Below are 15,223 nucleotides of genomic sequence, written 5' to 3' on the forward strand. Positions count from 1 at the left end.
AAGAAAAGAAAACATGAACAGCCTTTCCCCACTATCGGAGAGCCCATGGAGGCCTGCTGGGAAGCGGACTGATGACCCAACAGAACTATCTGGAAAACTACTCCAAGGCCAATTTTGCAGGTTATAACTAGGGTCTGCAGAAGTAGAGGGAGCATGCAGTTCTTAAATTGAAGGTATCTGTGCCCAAGAGGAAAAGGAATTCTGTTGAGGCGGGAGATTTGCTTATGTGTATAAAGCAAAGAATAACAGTGACTCCTGGGGCAGCAAACCAGAGAAATCTGGGGTTAGGTAACTTGTAGCCATAGAAATAGTGGCATAGTTCATGCCGAATTCTGAAACAACCTGCCTGTTAGGGCCATTGGACACAGAGCTATGTGATGCTCTATCCCTAAAGGATTTTAACTTAATGAAAATTACATAAATGTGGATTTTTTTTTAAAAAGAGCAGAGAAAGACTAAGAATTGTGTGTGATACCAGTAAGAGGAATAACTTACCGTATATACTCGTGTATAAGCTGAGTTTTTCGGGACATTTTTTAATGCAGTTTTTATGGTGAAATTAGGTGCCTCGGCTGATATTCCATTCGGTTTATGCTCGAGTATATGCGGTACACTCAAACAGTTCTAGTACAGGCAGAAACAGAAAGCACAGAGAAAATAGTTGGAGTTGTTGGAAGAAAAGTTCCTTAACATCACAAAAGACTAGAAGATGAGCATTCAAAAAACTGAATGAGCCCCAGACAGGATAAGTTCCAAAAGAGAATCAACAAAACTTATAAGACTTTCCAAAAACAAAGACAATGAAAAATGCTGAGCGCAGCTTGGGAAAACCAAAAAGTTACCTACAGACTGGGAACCCATTAAGAATAAACTCTGATACAGGTAAGAAAGCAAGGGGATGACACTCCTAACACTGTATCACATACCCTCCCAAATTGTACCTTGTTAGGTGCCATAGGGCAGGTTCTGACTCAGTGACAACAAAACACCACCCTGGCCTGCAGCACCCTCACAATTGTTCTTACGTTTGAACCCATTGTCGCAGCCACTATGTCAGTCATCTTGAGGGCCTTCCTCTTTTTTGCTGTCCCTCCGCTTTACCAAGCATGATGTCCTGCTCTGGAGACTAGCCTCTCCTGACAACATGTCAAAAGTACGTGAGGTAAAGTCTCACCACCCTTGCTACTAAAGAGCATTGATTGTACTTCTTCCAAGACAGATTTCTTTGTTCTTTTGGCTGTCCATGGTACTTCCAATATTCTTTGCCAGCACCATAACCAAATAAATAGTTTCTTATTTGGTCTTCCATATTGAATGTCCAACTTTCACATGCAGATGAGGTGATTGAAAAAAAATAAACATGGCTTGGGTCAAGCACACCTTAGTCCTCAAAGTAACATCCTTACTCTTTAACACTGACAGAGGGCTTGTGCAGCCGAAATACCTATTGCAGTGTGTCGTTTGATCTCTTGACGATTGCTTCCATGAGCACTGATTGTTGATCCAAGCAAGACAAAAAATTCTGGATAGCTTCAATCTTTGTTTACCATGATACCATCTACTGGTTCAGTTGTGAGGATTTTGGTTTTCTTCACACTGAGTTGTAACCCATACTAAAGGCTGTAGTCCTTAATCTTCATCAGTGAAGTTTCAAGGTGTCCCTCAAGTATGATGATGGAATTAGGCTGTTTCCAGATAAAAAATTAAGTAGAGGGAATTGCATAGTTAGAGAACTTTCAGGTGAGAAGTGAGTCAAGTGCATTTCAGATAGTATAGACTGTTTTCAACTTGGGAAGAAAACCAAACACAAGGTGACCTCAGAGAAAATAATAAACCGCATCAAATAAAAAAAAGGAAACTTATAAAGATCTAGTGTAAACTAGAGCAACAGCAATGAATAAAATAACAAGAAAGTCCACAAATGAAATGAAATCACATAAAATTATGTGGAAAAAAGAAACCAGCAATACCACACACACAGTAAAATGATAACAAATGTATACCTACCAATAATTACCCTGATTACAAATGGATCAAGTGCACCAGTATAGAGACAGAAAGTAATTCAATGGATAAGAAAATAGGACCCATCAATATGCTGTCTACAAAAGACACACCTAGGCACAAAGACAGAAATAGACTGAGAAAGGAGGTGGGGGAATATCCAACTAATGGCAATCCAAAGAAGAGCGGATGTGGTGATATTATTAATTTCTGATGAAATAGACTTGAATGCAAATTTGGCGTGAGACAAGGAAGGGCATAATATAATGATTAAAGGGACAGATGAACAAGAGAATATGACCATAATAAATTTGAAATAAAGCTTAACAAAAACAAGAAATAAAACAACACAACCAACCAGTGTGGCTTCTTAGATATGTTGAATTCTCCCAACAACAGCACAATATACATTTTTTGGGCAGCATTCATACAACATTCTCCAAAATAGACTGTGTTAGACCACAAAGCAAGCCTTAATAAATTTTAAAACATCAAGAGAATATGGGGGTACCACAAAACAAACATAATCCCCCCAAAAAAGAGTGCATTTATTTTGTATAACAAAACAACCGTAACACCTTTAAAGTACTCTCTATTACACTTAATATATTTGTCAAATCTGCGATTCCATTCCTGGAAACATTTTTCAAACGTATCGATTTGGATGGCTGACAGCACCTCCCTCATTTTCTTCATCTCTTCTATGTCATCAAATCGCTGTCCTTTCATGCCCCTCTGCATTCATGGAAACAAAAAGAAGTCGTATGCAGCCAGGTCAGGTGAATCAGGTATGTGGGGAAAGAGAGGCATGCTGGTTTTTTGCCAAAAACTAGCAGCACTGAGATGGCTACATGAACAGTTACATTGTGGTGGCAAAAACAGTCCCCAATCTGCCACAAATCAGGCCTTTTTTATTGCACACTGTTACACTGTCTTTTCAGAACTCTAAATATTTAGCTTCATTAACAGTCTGACCTGGAGGAACAAACTCCAAATGCACTGAGTTGACATTTTCGTCCATTAGGAAATTTGATGGACATCTAGAATGTGGTTTGTCATCAATCAACATTTCACCTTTTTGAACTGAGAAAACCACTTATACACTTGAGTTTTCCCCATAGCACTGTCTTTGTAAGCTGTGTTCAACATCACAACAGTTTCCGTGGCATTTTTCTTGAGCAAAAAAAAAAAATTCACCATCACACACTGTTCTCTTAAATTGGCCATCACAAAAATCGAGGTTTGAGTGAAACTTTTTTTTTTTAAGTGTTAGTAGTGGAACGATCCACCCTTTTTACTTGCAAAGTAAACAGAAAGCTGCTATAGTTCTCTAGGACATTTATAAAGAGTTATCTTATAAATTTAGAAATTTCACTTAAGTTATCTTCACCTTCAAGTGAAACTGCTTTTACGAAAAAGTTCACTCTGACCAGAGAGAACTAGGTGATGCCAATGGGTGTACTAACTCTGAGTTGCTCTGCTCACCTAGTGGGAAGAATGCGTACTACAAGAGCTCCACTTTGCCCATTGCAATTCTGTTTTTCAGGGGGAGTACCCCCTCAGAGAGAGCATCTTCTCAGATCACAATGCTACAAAAAAATTAAAAATCAACAAGAAGATTAAGGGGAGAAGATAAAATACACAGATATGGAATAACACCCTGCTTTAAAACTACTGGGTAATAGAAGAAATAAAATAGGAAATTAAAAAATTCTTTATATCAAATGAGAATGAGAACACAATAGTATACCAAAAGCCTTGGGACACAGAAGGCACAGTGTTCAGAGGGCAGTTTATAGCAATCAGTGTACACAGGAATCAGTGTACAAAAAGGTGTAGATACCTGGTCCAGGTATTCAGCAGTGACTTGATTACCTGAGTTGGGACATAGGGGCAGCACCAGAGTGGCTCCTGGCCTGGTTGCAGCAGAGGAATCTTGTGCTTCCTGGGTCTGGAAATCCTTATGACTTATCTCTTTCCCAGGAAAGAGATAAGCCATTGTAAGTACTAAGCATGATCATGAGGCTCAGTTAAATCACAGATAATACATAGTCTCTGGTCCACTTTCACTATTAAAGAAGAAAAAAAGTAGGAGGCCTCTCACTTCCTCATCTCAAAACTTACTACCTAGTCAAATAACCAGACACTGGTACAATGATAGATGCATAATCAAAGCTGTATGTAAGATTGACTTCTGGGGTCTCGATTCTGTTCCATTGTAGATGCATAGAACAATGGAACAGACTCGAGAACCCCGTAAGTCAGTCTTACGTACAACTTTGGTCTTTGACAAAAGATGAAAGCACTTTAAACAGTGCTAGCAATCCTGGATATCCATTTGCAGAAGAACAAAAGAGGACCTAATACCTCTTTCCGAATTAAAGAATAAACTCAATATGGATCAAGGACCTAAATGTAAAACCTATATTTCTAAAGATTATAAATGAACAAATAAGGACAAGCTTAGGGGCCCCAATATAAACCATAAAGACACTATTAAAAATAAGAAGACAGTGGGGGAGGGAGAGGAGGAGGGGAGCGGACATAAAATTAAAAAAATAAGACACTCAAACAATAAAAGCACATAACAGAATACAAACCAGATTCCTGGGTGCTCCAGAAAATGTAGAGACGTGTGTGCATCAAAAGGCTTCGCCAAAAGGGAACTCACAGACTGGGAAATAATTTCTGTGAGGACATATCAGATAAGTGACCCATTTCTAAAATGCATAGCAATCTTCAACACCAGCAGGAAATGGAAAGCCATCCAATATAAAGATGCGCAGAGGACATGCGCACACATTCACCGAAGCAGCCCTAGGAAGACTTCCGAGATACAAATCAAAACAATTAGATAACACCTCACCCTAGCATAAATATCAAAATTTAATAAAAGTAAAACCTAAAACAAAGCAAATGCTGGTGAAGGGGTGCAAAGAGCGGAACCCTTCTATGCCGGTGAGATTTTAAAGTGATGCAATCACTGTGCAAAATGGGCTGGTGCCTCCTCAAAAAGTCGGGAATAGAAATACCGTATGACCCAGCAACCCCTCCACCTGGTATATGTCCCAGAGAAGTAAGAGCAGTGTCAAGAAAAGTGTTTGAACACCCCTGCTCATCTCAGCACTGTTTACAGCATCAAAAAGATGGAAAGAGACTAAGTGCCCATCGGTGGAAGGATGAAGTAATTGGGTATGTATGCACAGTGAAATACTACACAACAATGGATCTGAGAAAGACCTTGTGACCTGAGTGAACCTGGAGGACATTGTGCTGAGCGACTCACAGGGGCCCCCATCTACAGCAGAACAAAGCAGAGCCTGGCCCCCACCATTCTCACCACTGTTAATTTTCAGTTTATTTGTTGCAACCACTGTTGCAATTCATCTCTTTGAAGATCTTCCTCTTTCCACTTGGCCTTCCACTTGAAATTCGTCAGTCACAAAAGCACTCTGATAAAAAGTCAAGAAAAGGTTTTTACACTAAAAGAAGCATTCATTGTTGGCTACCAGCAGTGGGATGGGCAAATAAGCCACAGGTAGATGTTAACGGGTGAAAGAGAGGGCAATATGCTGGAAGAGGAAGGTGAGAAAAAATGATGGAGGCAGGGCAAGATACTGAGAGGTTTGCAAGTTTTCAAAGGAAAAGGGAAATACTGTTCTATACAGTACCTTGCAATGTGCTGGTCACTGATAGATGCTCGGATAGACACAAAGGCTGAGCCAGTGGGAGAGGGCGAGTGGGAGTATACCTGCGCATGTATCTCTAGGTTTGACAGAGCGTATTTGTAGGTGTGTACTTGCCCTTACTACAAATATATCCATGGATGTGGTGAGTATACGGGGGCATCATCATGAAAAGTTAGACTTCACCAGACACTCTGAAGGAATGGATTACTGGGCCTAGTTAATCAGGACCATCGTCTCAGGAGACACCAAGCTCAATGGGCATAACATAGTCCACAAAGAGGATGCTCTTCCTCCTGCTTTAGTGAGTAGCAACTGTGGTCTTAAAACCTCATGAGCAGGTGAATGGTATGATTTATTAATTACATGCCAATAAAGCTTTTAAACAACTCCTGAGCAGCCACGTCCAGGGCAGGTATTGGCCTCTCCCTGTCCGGAGGAAAGACAGATGATGACCATTGAAAAACACACAGAAATAATCAATCCAATGGCCTAGTGAACCACCCCAAATAGCAGTCTCTACATCCCTGAGACCGCAAGAACTAGGTGGTGCCCAGCTACTGCTGCTAACTGCCCTGAAAAGTTACAAAGTCCCAGACAGAGTGAGAGGGAAAACGTGGAACAAAACTCAAGATCATAAACACGTCCAGCCTTATGGTTGGATAGAGACTTGTGGGAACACAAGTCACCCTGCAGCTCTGGAACTGAACTCACCACTGTGTTAGAATAATCCACCATTTAAGATCAAAGGGCAGCATATACTCAAGGGCATGGGTTAGGGAACATGGAGAAATGGACGCAGGAAACACAGGGTGGCAGGAGGACCAAGTGAGGGCACATTGACAGGACGCAATGAATGAGTCGAGGCAAGCTATAGAAATTGTTGAAGGTAAAACATGATCTGGTCTGTCACCTTCACCTAATTCAGAATAAAAACTTTAAATAAATAATAATAATTAAAGTTGAAAGAACCAACCGTCAAAATAAAATACGGACAAAATTGACCATTTAACAAACGACAGCAGCAAAAATAAATGTTGAGAACCTGCGCTAGAGGGCGCTCTCCCTGGGAAGCCATCACAGAGTTCAGCCTTGCCAGTGGTTCTCAACCTTCCGAATGGGCGACCCTTTAATACATACAGTTCCTCGTGTTGTGATGACCCCAAACCATAAAGTTATTTTCGTTGCTACTTCATAACTGTAATTTTTCTACTATTATGAATCATCATGTAAATATCTGATAATCAGGATGTATTTTCATTGTTACAAATCGAACATAATGAAAGCATCGTGATGAATCACAAAAACAATATGGAATTATGTAGTGTGAAATATTTATTTCTAATTACAAATAAGTGAAATTTTGTCTGGAAGCATGGTGTAGCATGGGTCACAGTCCACGCCGGTATTCGTATATGGGCTTATCTGCATGTGGGCGGACCCACCTGGAAATGGATAGAGGAGCGGTATCCTGGTTCCTAAGACCATCAGAAATATGTGTTTTCCGATGGTCTTAGGCGACCCTTGTGAAAGGTCGTGACCCACAGGTTGAGAACCACTGGCCTAGAGTCAGGAGCCCTTTCAAAGCAGGGGATCTGTTAGTGTAGAGCATCTGTCTCCAGCGGCTGTCAGCACCCTCAAGGGAAGGCTGCAAATGAGTACGATGCTATACATTTTAATGCCCCGAGAGGGAAGCAATCAGAAACGGCTTGTCAGAGACAGAGTCTGTATGTATCCTAGCGTAGCCATTACCAGTAAGTAGAGTCTAACACAGCCACTGTAAAGGACAGAGTAGAACAAACTGTTCCATCCGTTTTCCAAGGCTGTAATCTTTAGTGAAGCAGACAGGGGTTCAAGCCACTGGACTGACCTGTGCCACCCGGGCTCTGGACCCCAGAGTAGTGACCCACATCGTGTGCGTGCATCACAGTTGCCTGGAGGGCCTGTGAACGTGTTGCTGGGCCTACCCCAGATTCAGTAGATTTGGAGACTCTGACAAATTCTCAGGGGATGCCGAGGCTGCTGATCTAGGGACTACTGTTGTCCAACTCTTGCTACGTACAAGTTTGGTCCTCAGACCAGAAGGCTTGGTGTGCCACTCAATTAAACTTCACCCCAAGCCTATTGACTAGGCGTCTACATTTTAGCCAGACCCCAGAGTGATTCCTAGAAAGGTTAAAAGCCGACAAGCATCCCTCTCAGGCAGTCCTTCCCAAACTGGCCAATCAGGAATCTCCTGGATGCTGAAAATTTAGATTCCTATGCTCCTTTGCAGACATGAGTTCAGAGGGTGTGAGAGGCGGGAAAGTCGAGATGATATCAAGGAGTTCAAGGAGAAAATATTTTGAGACTGACTGTGGTCGTAACTGTGCAGTGTTGCTTGATATGATTGAACTAGGGAATGATAGGATAGCTGTAATAATTCCCAATAAAAAGGTTTTGGGGGGGAAAATAATAATACATTTTTTAAAAATAGATAATTAAAAGGACAAATAAACATGATGAAGAAGAAGAGAGAGGATTATAGGACTCCCCCTCAGGTGATTGTTAGGAAATATGGGAAACCCTGCTCAGCCTCTGCATTCCATTCCACCCTGGCTCGATGCTGCTTGGATGAGAGCAATCCTCAAAGCCAGAGAAACACTGCTGGCTCCAGGGTCATGACAAGGCAGCAGCTTCTCCCCCAGACACAGGAACTTGGGGAAGGTGGCTCCTGGAGGCCTGTGACGCCATCAGAGGAAATGGGTGGTTGTGAGAACTCAGAGCCTGCAGCTGAGAGCCGCGAGCTCCAAGGAGCCTGCACGGGCAGCTCCTGTGACAGCTCCGAGAGCCCTGGGCCTTCTTCCCTGGCCCAGCTCTGCTTGGGAGGACTGTCCGGTCTGATGATTCCTCAGAAGCACGGGGCTCTTGTATGCCAGGTGCACAAACTGCTGACTCCAGGTGGATGCTGAGCAACCCAAACCAAGACCTGTGGCCTCTCCCTGAAGCTTCTCTTTGGGCTCTTCGGACTGAGGACATTGGCAGACTCCAAGACGGGTACCCACCAAGCCCTGGGCTGTTAGTCAAGGCATGCGTCTCATCTGAGCCCCCTCCCCAAACCTCTGATGACGAGAAGTCAGTAAGTATATTTTTGTTTTCTGATGGTCTCAATAGGTGAGGAAGGAGACCCCTTTGGAGGCTGGGGGTAGACTGGAGGACAGGGTGGGCTTTATAGTGAGGAACAAGCTCAAGAAAAAGAGGAGGTGATTGGGCTGAGGCTTCCTGGGGGTCCCTAAAGGAGCCAAGCCTCTTCCCTCTACCCTTGACTGCCTCCTGGAGAAGTGCAGTCTCCCCTCCTCTGTCTTCATGTCTGCTTTGGTCCCATCTTGGTTACCAGCTTCTTGCGTAACCATGGCTACAGTCTTCTAAACATCAGCCAGTTATCATCTCTGCGGACATCTTTCATGGTAGCTGTAGACTCTGCAATTCTGCTCACACAGGGTTGCTAGTGGTCAAAAGAGAGGGAAAGGTCCACTTTCCGTCAGTCCACATTCATTGTTCTGTTCCTGGTCACCGAAAACTGTCTTCTGGGAGTCCTCAAGAAAGAGATTGCCGTCCCAAACGAGCCTGCCATTCCTGTCCTCTCTGGGCCTTGAAATAGGACACACACCCTGCCCGATCTCTTGTAAAGATCTTTACAAAGATCAAGTGAGACAACCGGAAACACCATGCAGGCCAGCATGCTGCTCTCAGCTACCTGTCACTCACTCACTCTGCACACTAGCCTGACTGGTGTTGGGACCCTCAGGACGATTCTGACACAGAGCGGCCCGGGTGACAGAGAAGGACAGGGCCAGAGCCTTTCTAGGCGGCTGTCTTTACAGGAGTGGACAACCGGTCTATTTTCCCCGCGTGTGGACCTACTGACGACGTAGAACCACGTAGTGCCTCCAACCTTTCGGGTGGCAGCTGAGAGCCACCACGGTTGCTTTGCACTGGCTGGGCCCCCTAGACTAGGGGTCCTCAAACTACGGCCTGCGGGCCACATGCAGCCCGCCAAGGACATTTTCCCGGCCCGCCGGGTGTTTTTGCCCCTTTTGGTTTTTTACTTCAAAATAAGATATGTGCAGTGTGCATAGGAATTTGTTCATAGGTTGGTTTTTTTAAAAAACTATAGTCCGGCCCTCCAATGGGTCTGAGGGACAGTGAACTGGCCCCCTGTTTAAAAAGTTTGAGGACCACTGCCCTAGACACTGCCTAGCTGGCTCATGGGAAGATGCTCAAATGTTTATGATTTTCCACCTCCCAGGTCTTCCCACCATTGTATGCCCAGGCATTTTCCTGGCCCTGGCCAGACCAGGTAAAAGGACCAGGAAGCGGGGTGGGGAGGTAAGGGGACATGGGTGTGTGTGTGTGTGTGTGTGTGTGTGTGTGTGTGTGTGTGTGTGTGTGTGTGTGTGTGTGTGTGTGTGCAGGTGGTGCACTCTCCCCACTTCCTCAGTCCAGGGGGGGCCCATCCCCCAACTCCACCTGCAGTGGGTTTATTGCAGTTGGTGACTGTGGTGACTGTGTTGGTGACGTGACAGAGGGGAAAGGAAACTAACCTTTACTGAGCACCCGTCAGCGGCCGGCTTTGACACTCCCCCACAGCCCTATGGACTTGGTATTAGCAAGGGAGGGAGACTTGGAAGGTTCCCTGCTTTCCCTGAGGTCACACAGCCCGAGCTTGGTTGATGCCCAGGCCAGATCTTCTCCCGCTGGGATTGTCTGTACTCCTATCTGCAAAGTGAAGCCTGCTGCCTACAGCTCAAACCCAAAGGGAGGGGGCGGGCTGGGAGGGCAGCAGGGATCTTGATAACCTGGCCTGACACCGGGGAGCTCTAGCAGGGCAGGAATAGAACCCTCCGGAGGCGGCAGCACCCTCCTATCCACTATGGGCTCGGTGGCTGAAGCCTGAGCAGCGAAGTGACTGTCAGAGCCTTGAGTGAAGAGGCCAGTGTTACGGAACACCTATCCCCAGGAATCCTGATCTCCCCGCAGGAGCAGGCTCAGGTCACTGCCGTGCTGAGGACATGACACTCAGGGACAGATGGAATGTTCCTCCCTCTAAGACAGCACTGCTTCCCGGGCCCAGACACAACTCCCGTCCCCACACAGTGAAGGATCCAAAGTGAAGGAAACCACCCCCCTGCCTTTCCAGAGGCTCCTCCAGGGCAGCACCCAGACTCCCTCAACCCCAGGCCCCTTGCCCTTGGCAGTGGTCCTGGCACCACTCAGGGGCCGGATGAATAGGAGCTGAAAGGAACCTTGTTGCTACTGGAAAGAATAAAACTTCCTGAAAACAAATTCAACTCTCACCACCACCCCCGAAAAAACCCTACCCGTTTATTGGCTGGTTTGTTAAGGAGAACATTTATTAAGTCTCAAAAGGGACAAAAACAACACAAATCCAGATGAGGGAGGCCATTAGCATGGGGTTAAATGGCGTCCCCATTTAATATAGTGCTTGAGTATTTAAAATTAGCAGTAGCCTAGAAACCAGGGAGTTCAGATTATTCCAAAGTTATCTGTCCAAAGAGCTGAGTCCCTCATTCTTGAGTTAATGTGTATTGAGTACCTTCTATTGACGGAAAACAGAGTCCGGGGCTCATGAAATGCTGAGGGAACCAGCAAACAAGAGGCCCCGCCCTCTCTGAGCTACAGAATGGTGGTGGATGAGTCAAGCCAACCCTCTAACCAATGAGCGATGAAAACTTGGAAGGAATACAACAGGGCACCAGGAGAGGGGAGGGCCCGGGAGGCTCCCAGGCCAGCTTCTGGTGAAGTGACACTCAGGACAAGATAAAGGAAAAGTGGTCTCTAAGCAGGCTTTCACCGGCCTTATCTGGCTGGCCCACATGTTGTGTATTATTTTTCTCACTGGGGGATGAGGCACTGGAGGCAGAGAGCCAAAGTGGTCTCAGAGTCTAGCAAGTGATCACTGTGTCGTACAGCTTCCCAGTAATTGTCCTCTGCCCCATAACACGACTACCAGTGGGTTCCTTGCCGGCTGGCTTGTCACACCAGCTCCCAAGCTCCCTCGCATCCCCCTCACCTACCTCTGATCAGGTGTAAGGGGAGCTCAGAGGCAAAATGTGGCTCCCTGGTCAGAGAACAGGTTCCTAGTGGGCAATAGAAAAGCCAGGGTGCGGTGCGTGAAAGCGTCCTGGGGAACATGGGATCCAGCCGGGCCCACAGGGAGGAATGGATATTCCGGCCCGTGAGAAGAGGAGGCGGCACATGAGCAAGGAATTGAGGATGGCCGCAGCGCAGGAAAGAGGGGTGGGGGGTGGGGGGGTGGATAACCAGGGTCCAGTTTGCAGGAAGTGTTCAAAATCTAGTTAAAGAGCCAGGGGCCTGCTCCTGATGGGCAGCCAATCAGCAGGGCTGGCTGGGGAGGGCGGGGTCCAGAGCCCAGGCCCCTGCCCTACTGCGACATCTTTCAGGGCTTCTCTCTTTTCTAAGGGCTCTGCTGACAAGGATGGGAAGCCTTCCCAGCAGAGGAAAACAGCTGACACACCCAAGCTCAAGCCCCTCAGCCCAAGGCCAAGGACATCAACCCATGCCAGCAGGTAGGCCATGGGGTCACGGGGTTACCAGCCCTTTCCCAGGCACCTCCAGGATGGGGGTCCTCGGTGGGGGGGCACTACCACTGCATCAAGCCCTGAGAGATCCTGCTGGGTCCTGGTGCTGGGTCTGGACTGCCCTTGTGTCGCTTATAGTTCAGCAGGGAGAACACTGAACAACCGGATAAAAGAGACACCGTGAGAGTGTGAGAGGCACCCAGCGGGGAGGGAGAGGCCTTCCCTCCCCTTAAACTCGTTTGTTCAGAGACTGATCTGACAACTCTGGACCCCTATGACTTTCCAAACCCACACTGTCCCTTCTAGTGGCCAGTACATTTCAATCAATGAAGATGAAGTTGAATGCAGGTCTTCGGTGCCATCCTGGTGACTGTGGCATGGGACAGCACAGAATTCTCGAACACTCCCATCCTCGCAGAAAGTGCTGTTTGGTCAGTGATGCTCCAAAGGGTCTCCTCTCCCCTGAAGAAGGGCAGCGAAATCCTTGCAGCAGAATCCAGAGGAGGGAGGGAAGATGGGGAAATGGGAGATAGTGACCCACGGGAAGGGAAGAGGAGTAGGTGAAGGGTCAGCTATTGGAAGGGTTGATAAGTAGTTTGAATTACCAAATATAAACTCGATGACCTGAAATGTAAGCACGTAGCTAATTTACAGTTACAGATTGTGATGATGTATTTTTTTTAAAAAAATAGAACTCCATTAACAAGCACACGGGACATCTACCATGCACATGCTGAACCTCTAACAATGATTTCCTAAGAGAGTCCCAGTTTTTAGGACAGCAGGAGACTCCAAATATCCTGGCCTGTCTGATATCTGATGTCAAATTTGTGTTCCCCCAATGGCACCCGGTCCTCTCTCAAACCACCCTTGTTTGGGGGCTAAAGCCACAAGCTCTTGGAGGAGGAGGATCCGGGTAACACCTGAGCAGGAGGCTGAAGAACCGGGTCTATCTGGGTTTGATCAGGAGCTGGCTCCAGTCTGAAGACTCCCCTTCAGTGGCGGGTGCCCTCCTCTGCCCGATCATCAATAGCCATCCTCCAGAACCAGCCTCTCTCGGGCCTCGCGGGTATTAGCGTCCTGTGCCCGCAGGAGTTCGCTGAGGCGGCAGTGGTCTCCTTTGAACTGCCCCATCTGCACAAAGAGCTGGGGCCGAGGAGCCCCCACAGGAAGAGACCTGGAAACCACATAGACCTTCACCTCCATTTCCTCTGACCCGAGCCAGGCGCCGTGGCCCCAGGCTGCTCTGAGGCATGGCCAGGACAACTGGGGTGGTGGCTACTCCAGCCTGTTGAGAAGCATGTCAGTCATTTGTCCCGTAGCCATGCCTTTGCAATCTCCTGAGGCTGGTGGCTTACCCTGTGCCAGCTCTTGTGCCAGGACCTGGGGATACAACAGTGGACAAGACAGGCACTGTCCTTGCCCTCAGAAACCATCAGGAGACAGGTGCTACACCAATGATCCCTTACAACTGTGTTCCCTTTGGGTGGTGGTGTGTTTTCAGAGAAGCAAACAGTATGTGGTGAGAGGCCTGGTTGGGTAAGGCTTCCCAGAGGAAGGGGTTTTCTGCTGAGAAGGGGTGCCCACAGGGCAGGGAGGGAGACCAGTTAGAGAACCCACCAGCCACCCTCCTGTGTGAAGAGGAGGCTTTCCACTCCTGTCAGGATTGACAGCTTCAGAGACCCACAGGGACAGGTCCCTCGGGTCTCTGTGGGTTGGAACTGAGTTGTCGACAGTGACTGGTTTGATGTTGGTTCATTTGCAGCTCAGGGTCTGGCCCCCAGGGGGCGCAAGCTACGGGCTTCCCAAGAGCAGACAGACCCAGCCACCTGGTCGGAGCATGAGCTTCCCAGGTTTATTTGCGTTGCTGTGGTTCTTGGCATTACAGACTCAAACATCAGACATGGCCTTGGGTCAGCCAGGCCCTGTGCTGCAAAGAGCCCTGGGCTCTGAGTAGTCCCAGACTGGGGTCACTGCAGGGTACCCCATGCAAAACCTGGAGGGTGTGGAGGAGGCTGGCATCACCAGACTCAGTCTCCCTCTTCTCATTGCAGCCCAGAGCCAGGAGGACCAAGCCAGCCTTCCTCCCCCCACCCCCCACTCCACCAGCGTCTACCTCCGAGTCTTCCCCTACAAAGCAGGTCTTGTCTCTGTACCTGCTCCCCCACACCAGCTTGTGGGGTCCCAGCTCCATCAGGAGGGGCATCACAGAGGCCTTGCAGAGAGGAGTGTCTGCAGGCAGATAAACCTGCCTCCTGACCCTTCACTGGTTTCCCCACTTTAGTGTTTTCCTATATAGACAAGTCTCTCTTCTCCACTTTGTTACAAAAGCTTTTCAAAATAGGATAAGCAGTGTTCCCCAGCTCAGAGGATTAGGGTTTGGTGAGGTTTCTTCCAGCAGCCCGGGGTGGCCAGGCTTTTCAGGCCAAGAAGACCTGACTCAGAGGGCCTGGGAGTGACACCGCTTCTCAGGTAGAGGCTCTGGGCCAGTGGTTCTCAACCTTCCTAATGCCACAACCCTTTCATACAGTTCACTGCTCATGTCGTGGTGACCCCCAACCATAAAATTATTTTTGCCGCTACCTCATTACTGTCATTTTGCTACTGTTATGAATTGGGTGACCCCTGTGAAGGGGTCGTTTGACCCCCAAAGGGGTCTTGACCCACAGGTTGAGAACCGCTGCTCTAGGCAAAGGTCAAGGGAGAGCTTCAATGTGGGAGAGCTAGTCTGCCCATGGGCACTGCACTCCAGGGGACAGGGCCTGTGTCTATGGGGAGAGATGGAAACTGTAGTCCCCATCAGGAAACCAAGGGCCAGCTAGGAAAGGGGTTATGGTACAAAGGGAAGACCATTTTCAGCACACACTCACACACACCCTGCTCCTTACACACACACACACACACACACACACACACACACACACACACACA

At 47.3% G+C, this 15,223-nt stretch overlaps 1 protein-coding gene and 1 pseudogene across 2 annotated transcripts in view; one reads left to right on the forward strand and one right to left on the reverse strand.

The window, feature by feature from the left end:
* Window positions 1–3,268: 3,268 nt before the first annotated feature.
* LOC115871384 lies at window positions 3,269–3,427 on the reverse strand (annotated as a pseudogene).
* Window positions 3,428–12,185: 8,758 nt separating this feature from the next.
* SLA2 (Src like adaptor 2) overlaps window positions 12,186–15,223 on the forward strand; it is a 13,141-nt gene continuing 10,103 nt past the window's right edge. For both annotated transcript variants that reach the window (XM_045295165.1, XM_004697968.2), the window contains exon 1: window positions 12,186–12,280. In XM_045295165.1, coding sequence (XP_045151100.1) covers window positions 12,190–12,280 — 91 coding nt within the window. In that variant the 5' untranslated portion in view covers window positions 12,186–12,189. The remainder of the gene's footprint in view (window positions 12,281–15,223) is intronic.

This window comes from Echinops telfairi, unplaced genomic scaffold (assembly GCF_000313985.2).
Source record: "Echinops telfairi isolate 266 unplaced genomic scaffold, ASM31398v2 ScPeMD7_5592;HRSCAF=6446, whole genome shotgun sequence".
In the NCBI taxonomy this organism is placed as follows: Eukaryota; Metazoa; Chordata; class Mammalia; order Afrosoricida; family Tenrecidae; genus Echinops; species Echinops telfairi.